This window comes from Hyla sarda, chromosome 11 (genome assembly GCF_029499605.1).
Source record: "Hyla sarda isolate aHylSar1 chromosome 11, aHylSar1.hap1, whole genome shotgun sequence".
NCBI lineage: Eukaryota > Metazoa > Chordata > Amphibia > Anura > Hylidae > Hyla > Hyla sarda.
In genome coordinates this window covers 88,691,793-88,718,619 of record NC_079199.1, presented here as the reverse complement: position 1 = coordinate 88,718,619, position 26,827 = coordinate 88,691,793, and the positions used below count along the sequence as shown (strand labels likewise).

At 44.5% G+C, this 26,827-nt stretch overlaps 1 protein-coding gene and 1 long non-coding RNA gene across 4 annotated transcripts in view; one reads left to right on the top strand and one right to left on the bottom strand.

The window, feature by feature from the left end:
- The first annotated feature begins 2,730 nt into the window (after positions 1–2,730).
- Positions 2,731–26,827, top strand: part of PRPF3 (pre-mRNA processing factor 3) — a 32,750-nt gene continuing 8,653 nt past the window's right edge. Inside the window, exons 1-13 of one of the 2 annotated variants that reach the window (XM_056546355.1) lie at positions 2,731–2,877; positions 6,837–7,014; positions 8,371–8,501; positions 9,995–10,138; positions 11,882–11,962; positions 12,297–12,514; positions 15,307–15,613; positions 15,703–15,869; positions 15,958–16,040; positions 23,061–23,204; positions 23,642–23,741; positions 26,102–26,215; positions 26,589–26,707. In XM_056546355.1, coding sequence (XP_056402330.1) covers positions 6,870–7,014; positions 8,371–8,501; positions 9,995–10,138; positions 11,882–11,962; positions 12,297–12,514; positions 15,307–15,613; positions 15,703–15,869; positions 15,958–16,040; positions 23,061–23,204; positions 23,642–23,741; positions 26,102–26,215; positions 26,589–26,707 — 1,753 coding nt within the window. In that variant the 5' untranslated portion in view covers positions 2,731–2,877; positions 6,837–6,869. Of the gene's footprint in view, positions 2,878–2,925; positions 3,114–6,836; positions 7,015–8,370; positions 8,502–9,994; positions 10,139–11,881; positions 11,963–12,296; positions 12,515–15,306; positions 15,614–15,702; positions 15,870–15,957; positions 16,041–23,060; positions 23,205–23,641; positions 23,742–26,101; positions 26,216–26,588; positions 26,708–26,827 lie in introns of those variants that run through there. The other variant, XM_056546356.1, reaches the window with a different exon arrangement.
- The window catches only part of LOC130295526 (uncharacterized), a 38,101-nt gene continuing 27,257 nt past the window's right edge, over positions 15,984–26,827 (bottom strand). The window contains exon 4 of one of the 2 annotated variants that reach the window (XR_008848874.1): positions 15,984–16,121. This is a non-coding gene — a long non-coding RNA (uncharacterized LOC130295526). Of the gene's footprint in view, positions 16,140–26,827 lie in introns of both variants that reach the window. The other variant, XR_008848873.1, reaches the window with a different exon arrangement.

Sequence of the window (26,827 nt, the reverse complement as noted above, 5' to 3'; positions counted from 1 at the left end):
AACTGACAATGGATCCTATAATGTGTAGCCTGATGGTCCATCCACAACTTTCATTAGGGAAAAGAAATCAGGCATGTTGAAATCCTTTGTTCCCCTGGGAGAGATAGCTGTCAACTTTGGAAATCTTTTGTTTTTACTAGTGGTACTCTTATATACTTATTGATAATTATTGCTGTTTGATCAAGAAATGCCAGAATCCTGAGTCTCTAACTTCATTAATCCCTTAAGGACCAAGCCCATTTTTACCTTAAGGACCAGAGCATTTTTTTTGCACATCTGACCACTGTCACTTTAAGCATTAAAGGGGTATTCCAGGCAAAAACTTTTTTTATATATATTAACTGGCTCCAGAAAGTGAAAACAGATTTGTAAATTACTTCTGTTAAAAAATATTAATCCTTCCAATAATTATCAGATGCTGAAGTTGAGTTGTTCTTTTCTGTCTGGCAACAGTGCTCTCTGCTGACATCTCTGCTTGTCTAAGAAAGTGCACAGAGTAGTACTGAAAGGATTAAGATTATTTAATAGAAGTAATTTACAAATCTGTTTAACTTTCTGGAGCCAGTATTTATATATATATATATATATATATATATATATATATATATATATATATGAAAAAAGTTTTTTTTCCTGGATTACTCCTTTAACTTTGGTTGAACTACATTAGAATAAGATGTGCACTGAGGACAAGCAGGGCTCTGTACACTGAGGACAAGCGGGGCTCTGTACACTGAGGACAAGCAGGGCTCTGTACACTGAGGACAAGCGGGGCTCTGTGTACTGAGGACAAGCAGGGCTCTGTACACTGAGGACAAGCAGGGCTCTGTACACTGAGGACAAGCAGGGCTCTGTACACTGAGGACAGGCAGGGCTCTGTACACTGAGGAAAAGCAGGGCTCTGTACACTGAGGACAAGCAGGGCTCTGTACACTGAGGACAATCAGCGCTCTGTACACTGAGGACAAGCAGGGCTCTGTACACTGAGGACAAGCGGGGCTCTGTACACTGAGGACAAGCAGGGCTCTGTGCACTGAGGACAAGCAGGGCTCTGTACACTGAGGACAAGCAGGGCTCTGTACACTGAGGAAAAGCAGGGCTCTGTACACTGAGGAAAAGCAGGGCTCTGTACACTGAGGACAAGCAGGGCTCTGTACACTGAGGAAAAGCAGGGCTCTGTACACTGAGGACAATCAGGGCTCTGTACACTGAGGACAAGCAGAGCTCTGTACACTGAGGACAAGCAGAGCTCTGTGCACTGAAGACAAGCAGAGCTCTGTGCACTGAGGACAAGCAGAGCTCTGTACACTGAGGACAAGCAGGGCTCTGTGCACTGAGGACAAGCAGGGCTCTGTACACTGAGGACAAGCAGGGCTCTGTACACTGAGGACAATCAGCGCTCTGTACACTGAGGACAAGCAGGGCTCTGTACACTGAGGACAAGCGGGGCTCTGTACACGGAGGACAAGCAGGGCTCTGTACACTGAGGACAAGCAGGGCTCTGTACACTGAGGACAAGCAGGGCTCTGTACACTGAGGACAAGCAGGGCTCTGTACACTGAGGACAAGCAGGGCTCTGTACACTGAGGACAAGCAGGGCTCTGTACACTGAGGACAAGCAGGGCTCTGTACAGTGAGGACAAGCAGGGCTCTGTAGACTGAGGACAAGCAGGGCTCTGTAGACTGAGGACAAGCAGGGCTCTGTAGACTGGGGACAAGCAGGGCTCTGTACACTGAGGACAAGCTGGGCTCTGTACACAGAGGACAAGCAGGGCTTTGTACACTGAGGAAAAGCGGGGCTCTGTACACTGAGGACAAGCGGGGCTCTGTAAACCGAGGACAAGCGGGGCTCTGTACACTGAGGCTCTATGACACGCTATGGGGTCACACATGAGGATGATTGACAAGCCAGGAGCCTGCACAGAGCCCTGCTTGTCCTGCCCTCACTTCCTGTATTTGGTCTGTATACAGATACACACAGACAATAGCTGCAGGGACAGCACTTTTTCACCCAAAAATATAAAAAAATGTAACCAATGTATATTACAAATATACATATAATGGTATTATCTACTTTATATATTAGGGCTGCACAATTTGGGGAAATTGAGCGATTGCGATCATGGAGGTAAATATTGCAATTTCAATATGGGATTGCGGTATAATAAACCATTTACCTCCATAATTGTAATCGCACATTTTCCCTTCAATCGTGCAGCCCTAATATAACATAGACAATACTATACATATACATATTTGTTACAGCTGACTCGCAGAAATAAAATGAACAGATACGTTTTTTTCGTATGGTGAACTCGATCGTCCCACAAAAACTTTTTCAAGTTCACCCCAATATATATTTTTCCTGATTTTACAATACAATGTTTTAAAAAGAAAGAAATAAATAAATAAAGGATGCAGATAGAAAATAAAAAAAATGCCCTTATACCACTCAATGGAAAAAATACAAAGCATAAAAAAATGTAAATGGACGAAACCAAAAACGCAAAAAGATTTGCAAAGATTCTATTTTTTTTTTAAGTGCATTAGGAAAACATAAAGTTACACAACTATACATAAGACTAAAGAATAATAATAATAATAATAATAATAATAATAATAAAGAAATGACATTGCCGATCACGTGACCTCCTGGCATCGCTTGTGTCTTGTGTAGCTGCCAATAAAGTTATTCAGAGCCGCGCAGAAACATGCTACCCGTCATGCTTTGTACCGCATACCACGTGATGCGGGTCATAGCGTGTGCGCCGGGCTGCATGCTCACTCAACTTCCGGTTCCGGTCTGACGTTTAGTCTCCGTTAGTCCCGGTGCTGTAATCACAGCAAAAGAAGGAGGAAGTCACACCCGGCAAACAGGTGAGCTACGGAGTGATGGACACTAGAGGGAGCCGCTGAGCAACGGTTATGTGGTAGAAAGCCTTAGGCCGCACAACCTGGAGTACGCGTTGTCCCCTTCCCTCCCCCGGGGGCAACTTCAGAGTCGAATGGGAAAGTCGTCCTAAAGACGCTGTGTGTGGATATAGCCTTGTGTGTCAGTGAGCTGGAGGTGGTAGAGGAGCCCAGGCAGCTCTGGTAAAGTTTTGGTAGTAGGGGTGAGTTCTGGGCACAGGGGTGAGGTGTCATGGCTCCAAGAATCTAACCCTGCGCAGGTAATGCAGCCAGGCAGTGTTATAAAAAGCAGGAACAATAAAGTTTTATTTGTTTAAAATGTGCATTTTTGTTCTATAGAGTGAGTGCACTTGTGGCACCGCTGATCTCCCACCCCCTCTGCGCTTTTGCAATTATGATGAATTCTTGCGGCGGATCCTGATTGGTCAGCACGGTTGTGTATGTGTCAGCAGCTTTAAAGTGAAATACTTTTAATGCTCTATATATATATATATATATATATATATATATTTAATCTCTATGTCTATATCTATATCCCAAACCTGTGGCTCTTCAGCTGACGCAAAACTACAACTTCCATCATGCCCGGACAGCCTTCGGCTGTCCGGGCATGATGGAAGTTGTAGTTTTGAAAGTTTAGTGAACATTGATCTGTATACCATCACTCCCATCCAGGAACTGCTAGGTCATGCAAATCCTGTACATGTCTTTTTGTGTGTCTAACTCCCTCTGATCTGTTGCTCACTCATTCTGACATCCACTGCTCAGGAAGGGGTGTGTCTGAGTAAAGCTCTGAGTCTGCCCTCACTCACCATGCATTCACTTCCTCCCTGGATATTTATGTTGGTTCAGTCTTGAGACCCACTGCATAAGCCGGTAAAGCGCACGCTATCACATTCTTCACTCCCCAGCTGTCAATCTAATCTGATTTATTCACTTCTTAAAGGGGTACTCCAGTGGAAAACAACTTTGTTAAATCAATTGGTGCCAGAAAGTTACAGACTTGTAAATTATTTCTATTAACAAATCTTAATCCTTCCAGTGCTTATCAGCTGCTGTATGCTCCACGGGAAGTTCTTTTCTTTTTGAATGTTTTTTTCTGTCTGACCACAGTTCTCTCTGCTGACACCTCTGTCCATGTCAGGAACTGTCCAGAGCAGGAGAGGTTTGCTATGGGGATTTGCTCCTGCTCTGGACAGTTCCTGACGTGGACAGAGGTGTCAGCAGAGAGCCTATGGTCAGACAGAAAAGACATTCAAAAAGAAAATAACTTCCTGTGGGGCAAAAAGCTGTTAAGTTCTGGAAGGATTAAGATTTTTAAATATAAGTAATTTGCAAATCTGTTTAACTTTCTGGCACCAGTTGATTTAAAAAAAACACATGTCACAGACTTGTAACTCGCAATCACAGCTGGTCTCAGGGTTGACATGTCAAATTATTATTTTTTTTTTCCTTCAAATTACAGTAACTCTTTAATGACCGTATATGGAATACAAGGATGTCTTGAGTCCACCATATTGGAGCTGATTTCTGGCTTATAGAGGAGGATCCTGAGCAGTGGACCCTTTTCATATTATGAATGGTGTTTAGTAAAAACTGTTCCAAAAATATGGTTTCTGTCTTATGGACTTAGGTGCACGTGGCTTTAAAAAAAAAAAAAAAAAAATTCTGTATTAAAGAAGTTACATGTCACTTTTCAGTGCTTGGAATCCAAGGTTAAAGGGGTACTCCGCCCCTAGACATCTTATCCCCTATCCAAAGGATAGGGGATAAGATGTCAGATCGCTGGGGACCCCAGGGATCACTGCTGCAGCACCCCGCTATCATTACTGCGCAGAGAGAGTTCACTCTGCACATAATGGCGGGCAATACAGGGGCCGGAGCATTGTTACGTCACGGCTCCGCCCCTCGTGATGTCACGGCCCACCCCCGTCAATACAAGTCTATGGGAGGGGGCGTGGCGATCGTCACGCCCCCTGCCATAGACTTGCATTAAGGGGACCGTGATGTCACGAGGGGCGGAGCCATGACATCACGCTGCTCCGGCCCCTGTATCGCCCGTCATTACGCACAGAGCGAACTCGCTCTGTGCAGCAATGATGGCGGGGTGCCGCAGCGACAATCCCCGGGGTCCCCAGCAGCAGGACCGCGGCGATCTAACATCGTATCCCCTATCCTTTGGAGTACCCCTTTAAAAACATTGGGAGCTTGGAAAAAAAAAAAACACACACACACACACGTAAAACCACATCAATGTGTACTGCGGACTCTTGGGGCCCCGTAGGGAGATCTGACACTTATCCCCTATCCTTATGATTGTGGATATATTTTTCAATGCCAAAGTAATCCTTTATACAAGCATGTTATTATAATGTGGCCACCAAATAAACACTTTGTTACATTTTACCTTTCCATCACCATCCTTCCAGATATGACATTAATGGATACAATCGTGGAGGGATGCTGACGCTTCACCCTATTGATTTAAAGGGGTACTCTGCTGCTCAGCGTTTGGAACAAACTGTTCCAAACACTGGAGCCAGCGCCGGGAGCTCGTGACATCGTAGCCCCACACCCTCAATGCAAGTCTATGGGAGGGGGCGTGACGGCCATCAAGCCTCCTCCCATAGACTAGCATTGAGGGAGCGAGGTGTGACGCATTAGGGGGCGGGGCTATGATGTCGTGAGCCCCCGGCTCACGACATCATAGCAGCGGAGTACCCTTGAGCAGCGGAGTACCCTTTTAAAGAGTTAAAGGAGAACTGTGGCGTAACATTTTCCATTTCCCCTGTGCCCGAGCTGCAAAGACTATAAAAAAAACTTTAACTCACCTTCCTACGTTTCCCTGTTGTGCTGATATCGGCGTGCCTGTCCTCCGGTGCTGGTCTTCTTCTTGGTCTCAGTGACTCATACTGCGCTCAATGTATCACCGGCTGCAGCGATGTTCTGCTTCGTCCAGTGATATGCTGAGTGCACAGTCATATATAACGAGCCCGGGCAGCAGGGAGAAAGCGGGGCACAGGCTCCTTACAAGACGCATGCAAGTGCGCTCAGCCTATCACAGGCCGAGGCGGAACGTTGCTGCAGCCGGCGATACACTGAGTGCAGTATAAGTCACAGAGACCAGGAAAAACACCAGTACTGGAGGACCGGGACGCTGATATCATGGGAACGTAGGAAGGTGTGTGTTAAAATTTTTATTTATTTTTAAAATTAATTTATACATTTCTGCTTGAGAACATCTACTAGTCACATCCAGCCCATGGTTGCCTGCACTGTAAATGAGATGCCACTTATGCCCAAATTCAAAGGGGTATTACCCTCTCTATCTAGGCTCAGACAGTGTATCTGTGAGTGATAACCATGTGCCCTCTTATCACTCCTTTATGGACAATGTTGTTTTGATGTATTTGAGTTTATTCTGCCCATTATCTACATGAATGAATGTTTGTTATATTTGAGTTTCCACGCCTCAGTTTTGTCTCCTGATATCCTGGCACCTACTGGGTGAAATGTGTTGGGGCACATATTTGTGCTGTGGTAGTGGTATTCTAGATGCCACTTGGGATTTGTAAAATTATTCTTTTCCCCCTAACATATATTAGCTGTTATCTACATTAAACTATACCTTGTATCTTTAAGTGTTATAAGTACGGCTGAAACAACTAATCGATAATGAAAATAGTTGTCAACTACTTTCATAACCGATTGGTCGATTAGTTGGTCAGCCAATTTCTAAAGTTCACATACACTTAGCGATTCTCACTGTGTTTATGTAACTGGGGTCCTCGGCAGCTGTTTCTCGTGGGGGTCCCAGCATCGTTGATCAGATACTTATCCCCTCTCCACAGGATAGTTGTCTTATACAGGACAGCCCCTAAAATAGTAAACTGCTGACACATGAATTTCTTCTGCTTATGTTCTAGGTGTGGGACAAGAGCGTCTTCCTCTGTGTGAACATGTCTCTTTCAAGGCGGGAGCTTGATGACCTAAAACCATGGATAGAGAAAACTGTAAAAGGGGTGCTGGGCTTCTCCGAGCCCACCGTAGTCACCGCTGCCCTGAACTGTGTCGGCAAGGGCATGGATAAGAAGAAGGCTGCGGGTAAGAGCTCCTCATTATGATCCATACATAGTTATGTTTCTATGTTACATTTTAATCCTCTTCCGGTTGAGTTGGGGTTAATATTATCGGTACCTTGATTGTTTAGTATAAAGAAAACAACTTCTTTAAGTGCCTATGTATCATACAACCAAGATCTTATGGTGAGGCTTATTTTAGTCAACACTTTATTATTGAATATTTTTTTTTTTCCATTGTGGAATTAAAGGGGTACTCCACTAGCCTGCGTTCAGAACATTTAGTTCCAAACGCTGTGTGCTCACTGTGGGGGTCGGCCGTGCCCCCTCATGCCGTAAGGCCATGCCCCCTCAATGCATGTCTATGGGCAGGGGCGTGGCTGCCGCCAGGCCCCTGCCCATAGACATGCATTGAGGGGGCGTGGTCAACCCACACAGTGCTCAGAACTAAATGTTCCGAACGCTGGTCAGTGGGGTACCCCTTTAAAGGCGTACTCCGCTGGAAAACATTTTTATTCAACTGGTGCCAGAATGTTAAACAGATTTGTAAATTACTTCTATTAAAAAAATCTTAATCCTTCCTGTACTTATCAGCTGCTGTATGTTCCACAGGAAGTTCTTTTCTTTTTGAATTTCCTTTCTGTCTGACCACAGTGCTCTCTGCTGACACCAGAGTAGGAGCAAAGCCCCATAGCAAACCTCTCCTGTCCCGGACAGTTCCTAAAATGGACAGAGGTGTCAGCAGAGAGCACTGTGGTCAGATAGAAAGGAAATTCAAAAAGAAAAGAACTTCCTTTGGCGCATACAACAGCTGATAAGTACTGGAAGGATTAAGATTTTTTTTATAGAAGTAATTTACAAATCTGTCTTAACTTTCTGGCACCAGTAAAAAAAAAAAAAAAAAAAAAAAAAAAGTTTTCCAGGGGAGTACCCCTTTAATGTTCACCTATGCTTGTAATGTTGATAACAATTGTAAATCCCCTTTTAAACGGGTATTGCGGAGTGATGACTACTGTTAGGAGATGCCAAGACTTTGGTGGGGGTATAATTTCCTGTTGAGAATGGAAGAGGCCGCAGTACTCTTCTGAGTCTTCTCTGCATAGCAGCGCACCTATCTGGTTCCTACACCACCACTGTGCGTAGAAAGAATATAGGCGCTGCAATGCTAACTCAGCTCTGTGGTCCCTTCATTCTATCAATCTTTTACAAGAGTCCATTAAAAATAGTCTGATAGGTGATCCTGTGTGTGAGGAGTCTGAGGATGTTGATCAGTGTACCTTGCTGATTTCTGTAGGAGGCGGTGGGTATATGGAAAGGGTTCACTTTAAACTACTTCATTTAAAAAATAATTGAAATATGGATTTTGTTGATTTCCTTTTAGACCATCTGAAGCCATTTCTAGATGATTCTACGCTGCGTTTTGTTGACAAGCTTTATGATGCTGTCCGGGAAAGTCGGGGTTCCCGTCACTCCAGATCCAGCAGTGACAAAAGTAGGAAGCGAGAAATTAAGGTAGGTGTGAATTCTTGGCATAGAAATAACAATATAGGAAATAATAAGGTAAACTGGTACTCAAGGACATCGAATGCGAATGTCCTGTAAAATTCTTTACATTTATTAGGTTAAAACAAAATGAGTGCACTAGTGCTTAGATAAGAAGTACAGGTACATAAAAAAAAAAAATCAGGTTGGGTGGATATAAAAACAATGAAATCCTTGAAGGAGAAAAGCAAATCTAGATTGCTAGGGAAAAAAATTTATACCTATCGATCCATGGGATCCCAAAAAGAAAAAAAGTGTTTTTTTTTTTTTTTTTTTACTAGGATTATTCACTAGGATATAAAATTCCTCATAGTTTCAGCATCAATGTGGGTTTAATGGTAATAAATAAAATTAGTTTTTTCAGTATTCCCAGAAAGATGGATTGTACAGATCTTGCAGGACCTTTAACCCCTTAAGGGCTCAAAACAATTTTCGTTTTTGCACTTTTTTTTTTTCCTCTTCCCCTTCTCAAAATCATAACGTGTTCAATTGTGCGCTTACACACCCATATAAGGGCTTTTTTTTTTGTGTCACCATTTGTGCTTTGTAATAACATCACTTATTTTATAGCAATCTTCTGATTGTATATACTGATCAATGCTATGTCATAGAATAACATTGACCAGTGTTATCGGTGCTCTGCATGGCAGGCTTGGAACAGTAAATCGCTGATCGGACGAGGAGGAGGCAGGTGAGGACCCTCCTGTCTCCGGTAAGCTGATCGGGACATCACGGTTATGTCGCTATAGTCCCGATCAGCTCCGTTGATCTGCCGAATACTTTTGTTCTTGTTTTAGATGCCGCAATTAACTTTGAAAGGTTAATGCCGGGCATCGGACGGATCAGTGGTGCCCGGCATTAACCCTGTGTCCTGGCTGCTGATAGCAATGGGGACCCACGGGGTTTCAACCTTTCTCCGCTCGTGAGAACGTTTTATACCCTGTTAACGGGACCAGGGCGTACAGTTACTCCCTGAGTCCTTAAGGATTTGGGGACGGGGCATACGCGTACGCCCTGCATCCCTAAGCTGTTAAAGAATGGTATGTTTTAAAGGAGATAACTCGTGAGCCACAGTGTGACACGTTGAACATGGGCTACCAGAAAAATACGGCAGCAAAAAGGGAGCAGTGGCAGGTGAGCCTGAAGGCTGTCGGGGCAAGCTGGGAGATGTAGTTTTGCAACAGCTAAAGAATTGCTGTTTGGAAAACACTGTTGAGACTGCTCAGTTGACAGTGTAGGGCTCACCAGCACATCAGGCACCAAAACCAATAGCACCGATAGTTGGGGAACAGGGTGGCCTAGGGGAAAAAAAGATGAATTGGTGGATGCGGCGGGCTGGACAGTTCCTCTCTCAATGATAGTAACTCCTCTGTGACAAACTAAATCTGACTGCTTTTTATCGTAATCTTGGATTGTGTTTGCTGTATGTGATATGTGGGATTTTTTTTCTCTTTCCTTATTAGGAAGTATTTGGGGATGATCCTGATCTTGCAAAGGATTCATTGAATTCAAAGAAAAAGAGGGTCCCACGCTTTGAAGAGGTCGAGGAGCCAGAAGTGATCCCTGGTCCACCTTCTGAGAGCCCAGGCATGTTGACCAAGCTGCAGGTACGGCAGTCTTAATTTATTATGTGAGCTGATTCTTTTGTGCTTTCTAACCAACCATAGCTGCTTGTCACACTTCAGGATACGACAACCATACATTCCCACCTCAAATCCTTAAAGGGGTACACCGCTGCTCAGCGTTTGTAACAAAACTGTTCATGCCCCCTCCCATAGACTTGCATTGAGGGGGCGGGACGTGACATCATGAGGGGGCGTGGTTGACTTCACAAGCTCCTGGCGCCGGCTCCAGCATCCGGAACAGTTTGTTCCAAATGCTGAGCAATGGAGTACCCCTTTAAAGGGAATCTGTGGGCTGCAATTCATGTACCAAACTGCTTACACTTAGGTAGCTTTAAGGGCACATGGTACTTTACATTAATCTCTGTGCTTCCATGACATAGAAAAGTTATTTTATTCTCTGGTGCCAAGAGTTAGAGGTGTTTCTGGAAGCCTAGCCCTGTTTCCATATCTTGTTTTTGTGCTGTTCATAAATTTTTTTTTGCAGGTGCAAGATTTGGAAGGAGGCTTTTGCTTCCAGCTGACACTGAATCAAACATCGATAGGGGATGGTAAGAGGGCACGGGGAGGTGTTACGACCTTTGAACACCTCTTTGACACTTGTCACCAGAAAATAAAGCTTCCTACATTATGGAAGTACAGACACATATATATACGAAAGGTACCATATGTCTCCTCGCCCTAACAGCTGTCGCCTTCACCATGGAACATGAATTGCAAATGACAGATTTCCTTTAAGTGTTTTTTCACCATCGTCACTAACACCCCACCTATAGGATAATGATAGCTGTATTTCTTGGACAGTGAATAGTGAATTCCGATGGGGATGGTAATAGGGCACGGGGAGGTGTTACGACCTTTGAACACCTCTTTGACACTTGTCACCAGAAAATAAAGCTTCCTACATTATGGAAGTACAGACACATATATATACGAAAGGTACCATATGTCTCCTCGCCCTAACAGCTGTCGCCTTCACCATGGAACATGAATTGCAAATGACAGATTTCCTTTAAGTGTTTTTTCACCATCGTCACTAACACCCCACCTATAGGATAATGATAGCTGTATTTCTTGGACAGTGAATAGTGAATTCCGATGGGAGCTTTGATCTCTGGGGGGAGGGTTGGACATACTGTGATCAGACTCTTCTGCCTTATTCTGTTCATGGGGATAAGTGTCCATGGGAGCAAAACCGTTAAAGGTGCCAATAGCGTTTTAAAGTGGTTGTCCAGTATTAGAAAAATGCTGCTTTTTTATTTATTTTATTTATTTATTTATTTTTTGCAAAAACACCACTCTGTACAAAGGTTTTGTCTGGTATTGTAGTTTAGCTCCATTGAAGTGAATGGGACTGAACTTCAGCACTACACAAAACCTGTGGACAGAAGTTGTGTTGTTTTTGCAAAAAAAAAAGCAGTGTTTTTGCTAATACCGGACAACCCCTTTTAAGTTTCATCATATTCTGTTATATAGAGAGGGGACTAAACTCAGCAGGTAGGCTGCCCTAAGGATGCAAAAGAATCGTTCAAATATTCAGATGAAATCACAAACACTTGTTGTTTAATTGCCCTTCATTTGCAAACTATTGTGCAGGGACACATGGCTGGAAGGTGAATCATTCCGGTCCTATGGAGATGTTTATATTAAGGTTGTATGCCAAATGCATTCTGTTTACGATGCAGAACAGCAGGAACATGCAGTAAAGTGCTTATGTCTGTGTTGCAGATCAAGCAAATGATGGAAGCCGCCACCCGTCAGATAGAGGAGAGGAAGAAGCAGCTGAGCTTTGTCAGTCCTCCTGCGATGGTACAGTATACAACACTTATCATCCTTCTCTTGTATTGTGCATAAATGGTCTGAAGAGGCTGAAGAATTAGCTTTTCAATAACATAAAATATCATTGCTCATAGATGATATCTAACCGTGGCATTTTACTTAGGGGTTCTCCATCTGTTTCTTGTAACTTTATTAGCCACTCACCTACTATTTATTCTACAACTTATACACTGTTCAGCCAGAACATTACAAGTATTGACAGGTGAAGTCGGTAACATTATCTTGTGACAATGGACTCCAGCTTCATACATATCCTGCTAGTAGATATTTTCAGTGGCTTTACTGTCTGTCTCTTTCCACTCAGCCTAAAGTTTCCTCTACACAAGCTGACCGTTCCAACATTGGGAACACAATCCAGCCTTCCCAAGCTGCCACTTTTATGAATGATGCTATTGAAAAGGCCAGGAAAGCAGCCGAACTTCAAGCAAGGATTCAAGCACAGCTTGCTCTGAAGCCTGGTCTCATTGGAGCTCCAAACATGGTTGGCTTGGCCAACCTTCATGCCATGGGAATTGCACCTCCGTGAGTACAAGCGAATATGCATCCACTATTTTAGCCATCTGTAGGTTAAAAGGGTGCTCCAGTGGAAAATGTTTTTTTTTTAACTGGTGCCAGAAAGTTAAACAGATTTGTAAATGACTTCTATTTAAAAATCTTAATCCTTTCAGTAGTTATTAGAAGCTGTATGCTACAGAGGAAATTCTTTTTTTTTTTTTATTTCTTTTTTGGCTTGTCCACAGTGCTCTCTGCTGACACCTTTGTCCGTATCAGGAACTGTCCAGAGCAGAAGAAAATCCCCATAGCAAACCTGTGCTGCTCTGGACAGTTCCTGACACGGACAAAGGTGTCAGCAGAGAGCACTGTGGACAAACCAAAAAAGAAATTCAAAAACAAAAGAATTTCCTCTGTAGCATACAGCTTCTAATAAGTACTGAAAAGGATTAAGATTTTTAAATAGAAGTCATTTACAAATCTGTTTAACTTTCCGGCACCAGTTCATTTAAAAAAAATAAATAAAAAAAGTTTTCCGTCTGAGTACCCCTTTAACCTCTGCTTATACTCCCTCTGACGATAGCAATGTTTCCGCTGTATCGAATGTCTGTCTGCCTCTACCTGACCTGTCCTTTTTTTAATCGTTGGCATCTGATTGGTTCAGGTCGCTGGACCAGCGCTTGTTAGTTACTATCAGACTTGAATACTCACATGCTGCAAGAACGGTGCGATTTTGGTTCTCACAGCAGAGCAGTATCCAGCTCTGACAGTAATAAACATTTTCTCGGACCTGAACCTAATGGGACCAAATGAGAACACTTTGACCAGAAACCAATTTTTGCCTGTTCCACCTTGGCCCTGTTTGCTTTTGTGCATTCCCCAAAGAAAATTTATTCTGTATCTGAATCAAAAGGTGAGATGGGAGCCACTTTTACCTCTACACCAGTGTTTCCCAACCAGTGTGCCTCCAGCTGTTGAAAAACTACAACTCCCAGCATGCTCGGACAGCCAACGGCTGTCCGGGCATGCTGGGAGTTGTAGTTTTGCAACAGCTGGAGGCACTCTGGTTGGGAAACGCTGCTCTACACCAATCAATATTCAGCAATCAATAATCGACCTACACATATATGGCATTACACAAGATAATTTGATGATTGAAGGGAATCTGTTAGCTCTCTTAGAGCTGCAGACACTGTTTAATAGCTTTTGGGGTATAAAGGTAAACTGCACCTTTCTTAGAGCTGATGGTTGATAAACGTATAAAGTCACCTTTTTATTTCTCTGCCTAGTGTCAAGATGGTGGGCTGAGCTGCTCAAGTGCCACAGCCTGGCATGCATCCCCACTCATCCTCGCCTTCCAGCCCCTCCTTGACTGATCTACAGGGCTCCGTTCTGTAAATTATGGAGGTTTTGGAGACGAGGGCTCAGCTCTGGCTCCTTGACACTTGGTTGGGAAATAAAAAGGTGATTTAATAAGTTCAACAATGACCATCAGCTTCAGGAATGGTGCAGCTTGCTTTTATACCCTACAAGCAATCCAACAGTGTCTGCAGCTCAGAGTTGAAAATAGATGACAGACTCACTTTAAAGGGGTTCTCCACCATAAGGTGATTTTAGTACGTACCTGGCAGGCAGTAATGGACATGCTTAGAAAGGATCTGCGCTTGTCTTGGGGCTAAATGGCTATGTTGTGAGATTGCCATAACACTGTGGCTAGCTTTTTGTGAACGGGTATTTCCTGTTTGAGTCTTCTCCTTTTGCCTACAAATCCCATAATTAAATTTTCCTCCCTCCCACACATCAGTCACCCCACCCATTGAAACATAAATGAGCTGCATCCATTCAAAAGACCTGTGGTTTTCAATCAGGGTGCCTACAGCTGTTGCATTAGTTGCAGATTGATCCCTCCACCTATTGAAGCAGACAGGCTCCCTGTCATCAGCTGACTAGTGAGTCAGGTCTTGGCCGCATTGCAACCTGGGAAAAAATCTGAGACAACAGTCATTTTGTATGCTGGTAAATAATAAATATTGGGTTGAAAATCACAGAAGAATTGTGAGAAAAGTGTCACACACAGGTACAGACACTATATTATGGTCTACACTAACTTCACAGCCCCTGTAGCATAGTCAAATAAAAAAAAATCCTGGAATACCCCTTTAATTTATGAGGTATAAACTATTGTTTGAACAAAAGACCTTTTAAAAAGGGGCTTAAAATATTAAGTGGTGAACTTGATGAATGTGTCCTTTTTTTTAACAGTACTAACTATACAACAATATATATTGGGGGAGATTTACCTAAACCTGTGCTGAGGCATAGTTGCCCATAGCAACCAATCAGATTGTTTCTTTCATTTTGAAAAGGACTACTGAAAGAAGCCATCTGATTGGTTGTTAAGGGCAGCTGGGCAACTTTGCCTCTGCACAGGTTTTGGTAAATTTCCCCCATTTTCTTTTTCTGACCATTCTTATCCTTAACTCCTATAAAGTTAAGTAAAATGTAAATTAATAAGAAAGCCTTGTGTAATCTAAATAAAAAATAAATTATTAGGTGTAAATGAGCACTTAAGCAATCAATGCTCCCGTCTCCTTTATCATTCATGCCAGGGATTCTTGAGAACAGTGGGAGTCTGGGAGTTCTTACCTTTTTAACCCTTCTGATCTGCAGTTGTTTGGATCCCTGGTGTATTAGTAGTGGATATATTTTACGTTACACACAATTTGTATTGTTCTGACACCACTTTGCTTTATTTGATGTTTGTGATGATTTTAAGAGTTTGTAAGGTCTGTTTCTAATAGTCCATTGGGCCTTGTTTTTAGGAAAGTAGAGCTGAAGGACCAGACAAAACCCACTCCTCTTATTTTGGATGACCAGGGTCGTACTGTAGATGCTACAGGAAAAGAGATTGAGCTTACCCATCGCATGCCAACACTGAAAGCCAATATTCGAGCTGTGAAAAGGGAGCAGTTCAAGCAACAGCTTAAGGAAAAGCCCTCCGACGACTTGGAGTCTAACACGTTCTTTGACCCTCGAGTCTCCATTACGCCTTCACAACGTCCAAAACGTTCCTTCAAGTTTCACGATAAAGGGAAATTTGAGAAAATTGCCCAGAGATTAAGGACAAAGGTGCCTTTTTATTTTCTGTCTTCGCCAAAGGGGTCAGGTGTATCTGGTGGCATTTTTTGTACTAATATTGTTAAATGTGTCTCAAACAGGCCCAGCTAGAGAAACTACAAGCTGAAATATCTCAAGCAGCAAAGAAAACGGGTATCCAGGCTACCACCCGCCTGGCACTTATCGCCCCCAAAAAAGAGATCAAAGAAGGAGAAATACCAGATATTGAGTGGTGGGACTCATTTATTCTCCCCAATGGAATTGATCTGTGAGTATGGTTGAGTCTGACTCTGCAGTGTCATGTAACTTGTCATCCGTGGCCTTGCTTATATCAGTGAATTATGTTTTACATTCAGGAGACCAGAAGCCTTAGCAGTGCGGAAAGAATTCCACGGAATCACCAATCTTGTAGAGCATCCAGCTCAGCTTAGTCCTCCAGGTACATGTATAGTGCAGCATTTGTTGTCTTGTACTAACATGTAGATCATGAAAATCTTCTGCATGTTGTCTTGTGTATCGTCTGCAAAAAGTGGGAAACCTATAGTAACCAAAGTTCAAATTACTTTAGTGCAATTTGGTAAATGTAAGGCTAGTTATGGTGGTGCTTGCTCTATGCATTTTATAGTTACTGCAACTGATGTGTCAGCTTTTCTCGGTCGCTCTTCATTGGGGGACACCGTTACTGATGGGTATATGCTCTTGCCACTAGGAGGCGCTAACACTAAGGGAAAAAAAAAAATAGTCAGCTCCTCCCTGGCAGGATATACCTGCCCACTGGAAGTGAGGTAATCAGTGTTATCTTAGTGTCAGTAGGAGGCAGGCACAGATCTGGAGCTCTCCGGACCTGGTCTTCTTTTTTTATTTTATAGCTAGGGCCTGTTTGTAGGGTCTTAACTCCTCCCTTTTTTTTTTTTTTTTTTTTTTTTTTAGTGGGGGTTCAGGAGCATGGCACTATCTGTTCCCCCATGAGCGGCTAAGGGGCACAGGGCATAAAGTATGCACCGTTAACCCCTTCTCGCCAACGGCCAGTGCCTGGGGTTCCCCCCCCCCCCCCCCCCCACCCTTCCAGTGCTTGGGCAAGGATCATTTCTTTCCTCTGCTGTGGGACTGTGCTTCCTCGCTGTGGGGTCAGGGCAGCCTTAGGGGGTTAATGCATGTCCGCCAGCATGATTTTACTGTAGGGAGCTGTGGACCCACTTCAGCGCTCTGTGCTGTGTTCTCTCGGGGATGCTGGCACCTACTGTGGCTGAATTCCCTGCACTGATCCTATGTAAGGAACCCGCATTTTCTTTTTCTCCCCTTCTCCCGTGGCAGTTTTTCCTTGTCGGGCGGCACCTCTGCCCGGCTACTTCCCCTGGTGCCGGCTGCGGAGTACCGCTGGCTGGCGTTTTTTACTTCGTTCCGGCCGTCACTCGGCTCAGGCAGCCAGAGCATGGGGGTACTTTAATTTAGGCTGCGGCTTCGGCCTGTGCGTTAGGGCGCGAGCTCCGCCCACTTCCTCCTTTGGCCGCACGCCTTTTACAGGTCTCCTTCACTCCTCTCCCGCCGGCCTGTTGTATTCCGGCGCGCACACCAGGGGTCACTGACCTCCCTATCGGAGTGGTGGCTGGCTTCCGCCACCCCCCAGCGAGTGATGCCAGTGCAAGCTTCTCACAGGGCACTCTGCGCCCTCCAGGGGTGGTATACTGCATTGCTGTCAGCACTTTTTTTCTCTTTTGAGAGTGTTAGGCCCCCTCTAGTGGCCTAATGTGGTTATTATAGCTACATAGTTGTTTTTTTTTTTTTATGTCTCTTCCTGTTGCTTCGGTTTTTGCAGTTTGGAGGTTTTTCCCCCCAGGTTCCCCACCCTTCTAGTATGCCTTTAAAAGACATCTGTAGTGCAATATAACTTATCCCCTATCCGAAGGATAGAGAATAAGTTATAGATCGTGGGGATTTTTCACAATGGGGATGATTTTGAGCTCTCTTCCGTCACTCTAGGCGTCTGACCAATAAGGCAGTTTCTGCTGGTTCAGTGCACCCCACGTATTGGCATGCTTAGCCGTTGGTCAGAGTATTGTGGCACAAGCCTTTTACACTCCGTTCTTATCAGCTTAATATCTGCTGGGCTCTTTTTCGGGAATTGTATATGGGGGCCGCTTATTGTTCCATCACCCTGTACAGCTGATATGCCACTTTACATTGAATCAGTTGACATACGCCACTGGCATACCTACTCTCAGTTCTCACTTTGTCAGGGAGAGTATGTGACTCGCCGTGGTGGCTCATTGCCAAGGATTTCACGACCTGTCACTGACTGTATCCCCGATGAGTACCATACCATGACATGTCGGTCATGTCTGACTGTTTTCTTAACGTGTGCATACTACACTGCTTAAAAAAAATAAAGGGAACACTTAAACAACACAATGTTAACTCTAAGTCAATGACACTTCTGTGAAATCACACTGTCCACTCAGGAAGGACACTGATTGACAATCAATTTCACATGCTGTTGTGCAAATGGAACAGACAACAGGTGGAAATTATAGGCAATTAGCAAGACACCCCCAATAAAGGAGTGGTTCTCCTGGTGGTGACCACAGACCACTTCTCAGTTCCTATGCTTCCTGGCAGATGTTTTGGTCTCTTTTGAATGAATTAGGTAGTGCAGCTCATCCAGGATGGCACATCAATGCGAGCTGTGGCAAGAAGGTTTGCGGTGTCTGTCAGCGTAGTGTCCAGAGCATGGAGGCGCTACCAGGAGACAGGCCAGTACATCGGGAGATGTGGAGGAGGCCGTAGGAGGCCAACAACCCAGCAGCAGGACCGCTACCTCCGCCTTTGTGCAAGGAGGAGCACTGCCAGAGCTCTGCAAAATGACCTCCAGCAGGCCACAAATGTGCATGTGTCCACTCAAACGGTCAGAAACAGACTCCATGAGGGTGGTATGAGGGCCCGACATCCACAGGTGGGGGTTGTGCTTACAGCCCAACACCTTGCAAGATGTTTTGGCATATGCCAGAGAACGCCAAGATCGCCAATTCGCCATTTGCTCTTTACAGGGGAAAGCAGGTTCACACTGAGCACATGTGACAGTCTGGAGACACCGTGGAGAACGTTTTGCTGCCTGCAACATCTTCATGACCGGTTTGGCGGTGGGTCAGTATTGGTGTGGGGTGGCATTTCCTGACTGCCATTAGGTACAGAGATGAGATCCTCAGACACCTCGTGAGACCATATGCTGGTGCGGTTGGCCCTGGGTTCCTCCTAATGCAAAACAATGCTAAACCTCATGTGGCTGGTGTGTGTCAGCAGTTCCTGCAAGAGGAAGGCATTGATGTTATGGACTGGCCTGCCCGTTCCCCAGACCTGAATCCAATTGAGGACATCTGGAACATCATGTCTCGCTCCATCTACCAACACCACGTTGCACCACAGACTGTCCAGGAGTTGACGCCACCTCATCAGGAGCATGCCCAGGCATTGTAAGGAGGTCATACGGGCACGTGGAGGCCACACACACTACTGAGCCTCATTTTGACTTGTTTTAAGGACATTACATCAAAGTTGGATCAGCCTGTAGTGTGGTTTTCCACTTTGATTTTGAGTGTGACTCCATATCCAGACCTCCATGGGTTGATAAATTTGATTTCCAATGATGATTTGTGTGATTTTGTTGTCAGCACATTCAACTATATAAAGACAAACTTATTTTTATAAGATTAGTTCATTCATTCAGATCTAGGATGTGTTATCTTAGTTACCTTAATTTTTTTGAACAGTGTATATTCCCTCTTCAGGCTGCCGCATACGCGGCAAGTGCCCCAGAACCCCTCGTCCAGTGCGAGGTCTTCGTGGAAGTGTCTCTGCGTGGTCGTGGACTGGATCTGCTGTCTTTATACAAGATGGTAGTCTCTCTTGTCGCTCATCTCACAACTGCCGCATCCGTGGCGGGATAAACGCACCCCACTTCTAATGCGAGGTGTCCACTGGAGTGACCAGTTGTCTACTATGGACCCATACCAGTAAGTCTGACAATGGTCTGCATCGTTTTCTCAACTGCCTCTCGCTCTTATCCAAGGGCTGATGTATCTGTGGCTGGAGTTCCGGTACCTCACTGCTAGTACACGGTGTCCGGTGGGGTGACCTTGCATGCCCTATAGACCCTATGCAGGGCGATGGGGATACATTCCACGGCTCCTAAGCCTCCTCTGGTTTCCCAGGGTGACAGGGATTCTGTCCATGGCTTCTAGGCCTCCCTGCTTTTCCACATGTGTTAAAAGGGAACAGTTGGTGGCTGTGTCCCCTTATCACCAGCACCTGGAGGTGTACTTGTTCAGCCAGACCGTTGTATGCACAGTTTTCGCCGCCATCGGTCTCCCATCTCTGGGCTGCCGCGTGCATGGCTGGGGCTTTCCGTTCTTCACTGTTGGTGTGAAGAGTCTGTACGAGGGTCCCTGCAGGTACAAGGGACTGATTTCAGTCAACCAGTCTTTCGTCTGCATGGTCTCCTACACCAGTGGGTCTCCTGTCAATTCCGCCGCACTCCTGTGCCCCACTTCCTGTGGGAGGGTTCGTAGGGGTGTTCCTGTGCGTACAGGAATCCTATGACTGTTGTCTGCATGGTTTGCTGCAATGTCTGTGGCGGAAGTTCGAGTAACCCACTGCCCAGGGGTAGATCAGAGTGAGTCACCCTCTGTTGTTCCAGAGGCCCTATACAATGCACCACATGCTGGTTTGCGGAGTTCCCACGGCTGAATGCTGGTATCCCACTCTTAGGGTGTGGTTCTGAATGCGGGACCCGGTGTTGCCTCGGTCCCTATGCCAGATAGCCAGGCTGTGTCTAGATCATTTTCTAATCCACCAGCTCCCCTCCCTCATTCCTGCCACTCCCGTGTCTGGAGTGTCCTGGTGGGTTCATTGGGCCTTTTTTTTTTTTTTTTCCCCTGTAAGTCAGCCTTTGTCGGCATGTTTCCTTCCCCACATACGTCCTCCATCTCTTACGTCTGCAACAGCAGTCTTGGTGTGTGGCATCATTAAGAGATGGGGTGCTGGAGTTTTCCTGCAGATTCCATGGACTTTCACAACTACATCAGCACTCTCTCTTCCCCTTTCTAGTACACAACGTTGGTCTGCTAGGGGCATGGTTGTGACACGCCGTTGGGTGCTGAATATGTTTTCCATATGGCTGGACTTTTGGATGTCTGTGGTTTCTTTCGTGTCTGCAGTCTTAGTACCGAACTACTTTCGTGAAGTCTCCATGTCTGTGTTCCTACATATGCCACTCTGCATGTGTAGTGCCCACCTCCCCCCTCCTGGCTTCCAGGTATCTTCCTGGTTCTTGCGCTGGGTGATTCAGGCGCATGCTCTGTTGCCTTGGACAACTACCAGGATGACTTGGTTGATGCACTATCTGGTCCAGGTTTTTCCCCCAATGGGATGTTCATCTCGATGCTGTTGGGTGTGTGGCTGTAGGATTCTTCCTTGCATTAGTAGTAGTCACGTCTTTGTTTAGTTGCCCAGCCCCTGTGTCCAGGATTTCAATCCCTCTAGGGATACAAATTAACTCCACCATGCCTCGATATGTTGTTGCAGGGTTCCTGGGTGCTGTGTCAACGCAGTACTTGTCCGTTGCTGTAAGGTGACATAATATATATATATATTTTTTTTTTAATACAGTGCCTGGTGTACTTTGATCCCCTTCCTCCACTGGGGTTATGGGGATCAGGAAGCTTGGCACGGTCAGTGCCTGGGCTTTATCTCGACCACCTCTGGTTTTCTCCTCCACTAGGGGGACTATTTTGCTATGCACTTTCTCCTGCTCAGATGGAGCCATCTCTCTCCCCACTCTATTGGTGGGGTATCTGGCTGGGCCCTTCTTTTTTGCTATGATAATTCAGAGTAGCCTTTCGCAGTCCATGCTTGTGCGCTTACTGCCCACTCGTGCAGTCTGACTCTCTTGTTTTCTTGGTTATTTCTGCTATTCATACGGCCATGGCACTCTCCTCTGTGGGAGAAGCTTATACATTCGTTCCCGCCTCGGCAACAGCAGGTCTAGCCCTGTCTGTTGTTGGGTCCTGCCATTGCTCTCTTTCTCACTCGGTGCGATCTACCGGAAGGGTGTGTTCCTCCCTCCCTTTTACAGTGTCAGTTGCGCTATACTGACACTACAGTCTTCTGGGGTAATGTTCATGTTCCCAGAACCTGGGAGCCCTAGCTGGGTTCCCTTTTCTCCCCCTCTGTTCTCTTCCCGACGGGTTGTTGCTTCGGAGTGCTCTTGTCCACTTTGACCGATGGGGTCTCAGACCGTTTGGTCTTCCTGTCTTAGACACCTTCCTAGGATACTGTCGTGCTCTCCTTTCTGGCCCAAGATCTCATCCTCTAGCCTTACGGACGGCTGGGTTTGGTCTCCGGACTGCTTCCCCTTCTCTAGTGTTGGTTATTCCCACCCTAGGATACTGCTTTGGTACGTCCTATAAGTATAGGTTTCCCCCAATGAAGAGCGACCGAGAAAAGATATATTTTTTTTTTTTTGTACTCGCCGGAAAATTTTTCTCGTAGCTTTCATTGGGGGATACCTCACCCACCCATTTCTTCTCTTCTGCCTGGATGCTCTTTTCCGGTTCTTGGTGTTTTATCCAGGATTCCTTTTATATGGTCCTTCGGACATATGTCTGGGTTGGCTTCTCCTATTTGTGACAACTTATTACCTCCATTTCAGTGGGCGGGTATATCTTGCCAGGGAGGAGCCGACTTTTTTTTTTTTTTCCTCTTCGTGTCAGCCTCCTCAGGAGGCCTTGTGGCAAGAGCATATACCCATCAGTAACGGTGTCCCCAATGAAAGCTATGAGCAGCTCAGTCTCATTAACTTGTATAGCGCTGAGTAGGGCTTGACGATATGGGGAAACTGTGTGATTGCGATTATGGGCCTAAACTTTGCGATTTCGATATGCGATGCGATATAATAAATGGTGAAATCCCGCCCATTCCATGTCCAATCTCTCCCATTTCACATATGTCCACCCATTTCACATCTCCCTTGTGAAACTGCAACTCCCAGCATGCCCAGACAGCTAAAGGCTGCCCCTGCAGCTGCACGTTGAGCCGGCCCGAGCAGATAATCACAAGTTTTTCCGGGAGGCCGTATCGCAATAAGCAAAAATTGCAATTCCACTGCTATTACGATCTATCGTGCAGCCCTAGCGCTGAGCATGAATGTAAAGTACAGCCGCTCTGAAAAGAGGACAAGGCACTTGCTGAAGCTCAGCTGCACCTTCAGTCAGCTGATCACAAGGGTGCTTGAGTTGGACGCCACTGATCTGACATGCCCTGGAAAATACCAACAATCATATTATAATTATTTTTTTTTTTGTATGAGTATATAGGACTAAGGTGTGTTTTTTTTTTTTATTTATTTTTTTTTCCATTAATCTTCTTTTATAATTTTTTTTTCTTATCTTTTGTTCTGCTTTTTCAGTTGACAAGGATGCACCAGTGACACTTGGGATCTATCTCACTAAAAAAGAACAGAAAAAACTTCGTCGCCAGACGAGAAGGGAAGCACAGAAGGAATTGCAGGAGAAAGTACGATTAGGTCTTATGCCTCCACCTGAACCTAAAGGTAGGGTTATGTGTATTTACATAGCAATCCTACTGTCTGGCCCCAGATTATTGATGGGCGCTGTACATAATTTTGAGTTCATAAATCCCTATAACAACCCATCCATCCAATGTGTAAAATTTTGTTCAGATAAAAGCCTAGGTAACAACCTTTATGCCTCTATTATAGCTCTCATGGGTATGTCATTCTGATTTTCTCTTGTGAAAGTAAATATGCCTAGGTATGTAGATGCATCACTTTATAACAATGTGGAGTTGGCATTCAGCAGGCTGAGATGACTGTATTGCTAGTCCCACTTGTGAGCTCATATCACATTGATAGTATCCCAATATTCTTTGTAGTACAGGCCACCATCTAGTCCTAGCCTAAGAGATTATTTACCGAAATGTACATTTCCTAATGCTCCTAATCTATGTCTAACACTTTTATTTCCTTAGTACGAATATCCAATTTAATGCGTGTTTTGGGCACGGAGGCAATACAGGACCCTACAAAAGTAGAGGCCCATGTCCGGGCACAAATGGCTAAACGCCAAAAGTAAGTACCAGCCAAAACCACAGTACATGGAATCCTTCAGTGATGCCATGAATCTCCTGTTTATCTTGTTGTCACACAATTAAACTGCTGTAGACTACAGTACCTGTCATTAAACCATATTTCCCAAACTCAGATTATATTCCCTAATTACTCCTAATACCCCTCCTGCCCTTTAAAACATTTTTCAGAGCTTTAAAAAGCTCTGTGTCAAACCTTTCCCCTTGCTCACATTGTGGGTGTTCCCCAGCAGGCACAACGTCACTGAAGCCTGCGAGAGCTGTGCCTCGCCATGCCCTGCACGCACTTCCTGAGTTTGGTCTCCTGCCAGGCCAGGAGGAGACCAAACTAACGGTTTGACATGCAGCAGGAGACAGAACAGAGCCACCTAATGGCCGTTTTTTATTTATTTTTATTTTTTTAAATCAAATTAAAAACTTGTAATGGTTGAGTATTTTAACAGCAAGTAAATAGTAAGGTGCCTTTATAATTACATAAGAAACAATATATTCAACATTTAGATTTTTGATAGGTACTCTTTAACTTAAGCTACAAAAATGCGCAGATAAGATACTTGAGGGAGATTTGTATCCCCACTGGTTACCTAGATACTGGTTACTCCAGGTTACAGGCAGCCATGACACACTTTAATGTTGTATATTATACAGTCATGGCCGAAAATGTTGGCACCCCTGAAATTTTTCAAGAAAATACTGCATTTATTTTCAGTAAGAAATGCTTTAACACATATTTTGCTATACACACGTTTATTCCCTTTGTGTGTATTGGAACTAAACCAAAAAGGCAGGAAAGAAAAGCAAATTGGACATAATGTCACCCCAAACTCCAAAAATGGTCTGGACAAAATTATTGGCGCCCTTTCAAAATTGTGGATAAATAAGATTGTTTCAAGCATGTGATGCTCCTTTTAAACTCAACTAGAGCAAGTAACAGGTGTGGTCAATAGAAAAATCACACCTGAAAGCAGATAAAAAGGAGAGAAGTTCACTTAGTCTTTGCATTGTGTCTGTGTGTGCCACACTAAGCATGAACAACAGAAAGAGGATAAGACAACTGTCTGAGGACTTGATAACCAAAATTGTGAAAAATATCAACAATCTCAAGGTTACAAGTCAATCTCCAGAGATCTAGATTTGCCTTTGTCCACAGTGCGCAACATTATTAAGAAGTGTGCAACCTATGGCACTGTAGCTAATCTGCCTGGGCGTGGATGGAGGAGAAAAATTTATGAAAGGTGTCAACGCATGATAGTCCGTTGGTGGATAAGCAGCCCCAAACAAGTTCCAAAGATATTCAAGCTGTCCTGCAGGCTCAGGGAGCATCAGTGTCAGCGCAAACTATCCATCAACATTTAAATGAAATGAAACTCTGTGGCAGGAGACCCAGGAGGACCCCACTACTGACAGAGACATAAAAAAGCAAGACTACATTTTGAGATAGACCAAGATAGAGCTTTTTGGTAAAGCACATCATTCTACTGTTTACTGAAAATGTAATGAGGCCTACAAAGAAAAGAGCACAGTACCTACAGTGAAATATGGTGGAGGGTCAATGATGTTTTGGGGTTGTTTCGCTGCCTCTGGCACTGGGTGCTTTGAATGTGTGCAAGGCATCATGAAATCTGAGGATTACCAACGTATTTTGGGTCGCACTGTACGGCCCAGTGTCAGAAAGCTGGGTTTGCGTCCGAGATCTTGGGTCTTCCAGCAGGACAATGACCCCAAACATACGTCAAAAAGCCCCCAGAAATGGATGACAACAAAGTGCTGGAAAGTTTTGAAGTGGCAGCAATGAGTCAGATCTGAATCCCATTGATCACCTGTGGAGAGATCTAAAAATTGCTGTTGGGAAAAGGCGCCTTCCAATAAGAGAGACCTGGAGCAGTTTGCAAAGGAAGAGTGGTCCAACATTCCGGCTGAGAGGTGTAAGAAGCTTATTAATGGTTATAGGAAGCGACTGATTTCAGTTACATTTTCCAAAGGGTGTGCAACCAAATATTAATTTAAGGGTGCCAATAATTTTGTCCAGCCCATTTTTGGAGATTGGTGTGACATTATGTCCAATTTGCTTTTTTTTCCCCCTCCCTTTTTTGGTTTAGTTCCAATACACACAAAGGGAATAAACGTGTATAACAAAACCTGTTACTGCAATCCTTTTCTGTGAAGAAATTTCCGGGGTGCCAACATTTACGGCCTTGACTGTAGTAGTTTGCCACCATGTCCATTACTAATGCTTGGCTTATAAGTATAGTAGATTACTGGTCCTTAGATGAGAACATTTATAGATTGGTTCTAATATTGTTACATAAATTGATAAATCTTGCAATTCTTGTATCTTTACAGGGCTCATGAAGAAGCTAATGCAGCCAGAAAACTAACAGCAGAGCAGAGGAAGGAGAAGAAAGTAAAAAAGTTAAAGGAAGATATTACACAAGGGGTTCACATAGCTGTATATAGGTAATGCTTTGTTGATATTTTTCTGTTGGCCTTTGGTAGCGATGTCACTGATTGTAGCATGTCCAGATATTGTATGCATTATCTTATTTAGACAACCCCGGACCATATATGATATTGGAGAATCCTTTTGGACAGATTCCCTTCAAAGGGGTACTCCGCTGCTCAGCGTTTGGAACAAACTGTTCGGAACGCTGGAGCTCGTGACGCCATAGCCCCTTCCCCTCATGCCGTCATGCCCCGCCCCCTCAATGCATGATGGCTGTCACGAGCTTCCGGCTCCATCATTCAGAACAGTTTGTTCCAAACGCTGAGCAGCGGAGTACCCCTTTAAGCACATTGCTTTAATTCTTTTATTTGCACATTTCTGTTTCAGTATTCGCAATTTAACTAATCTATCAAAAAAATTCAAGATTGAAGCCAATGCCAACCAGTTGTACCTGACGGGAGTCGTTGTATTACACCGAGATGTTAATGTGGTCGTAGTGGAAGGAGGTAAGCGCAACTGTAAACGCCTCATGTTATGTGGTTGAGTGGTAAATATGGTAACATTTCTGGTTGTTCATCTTCTGTAATGGCATTTCATGGTTTAGATTCTCTTGAAAGACTTTTTTC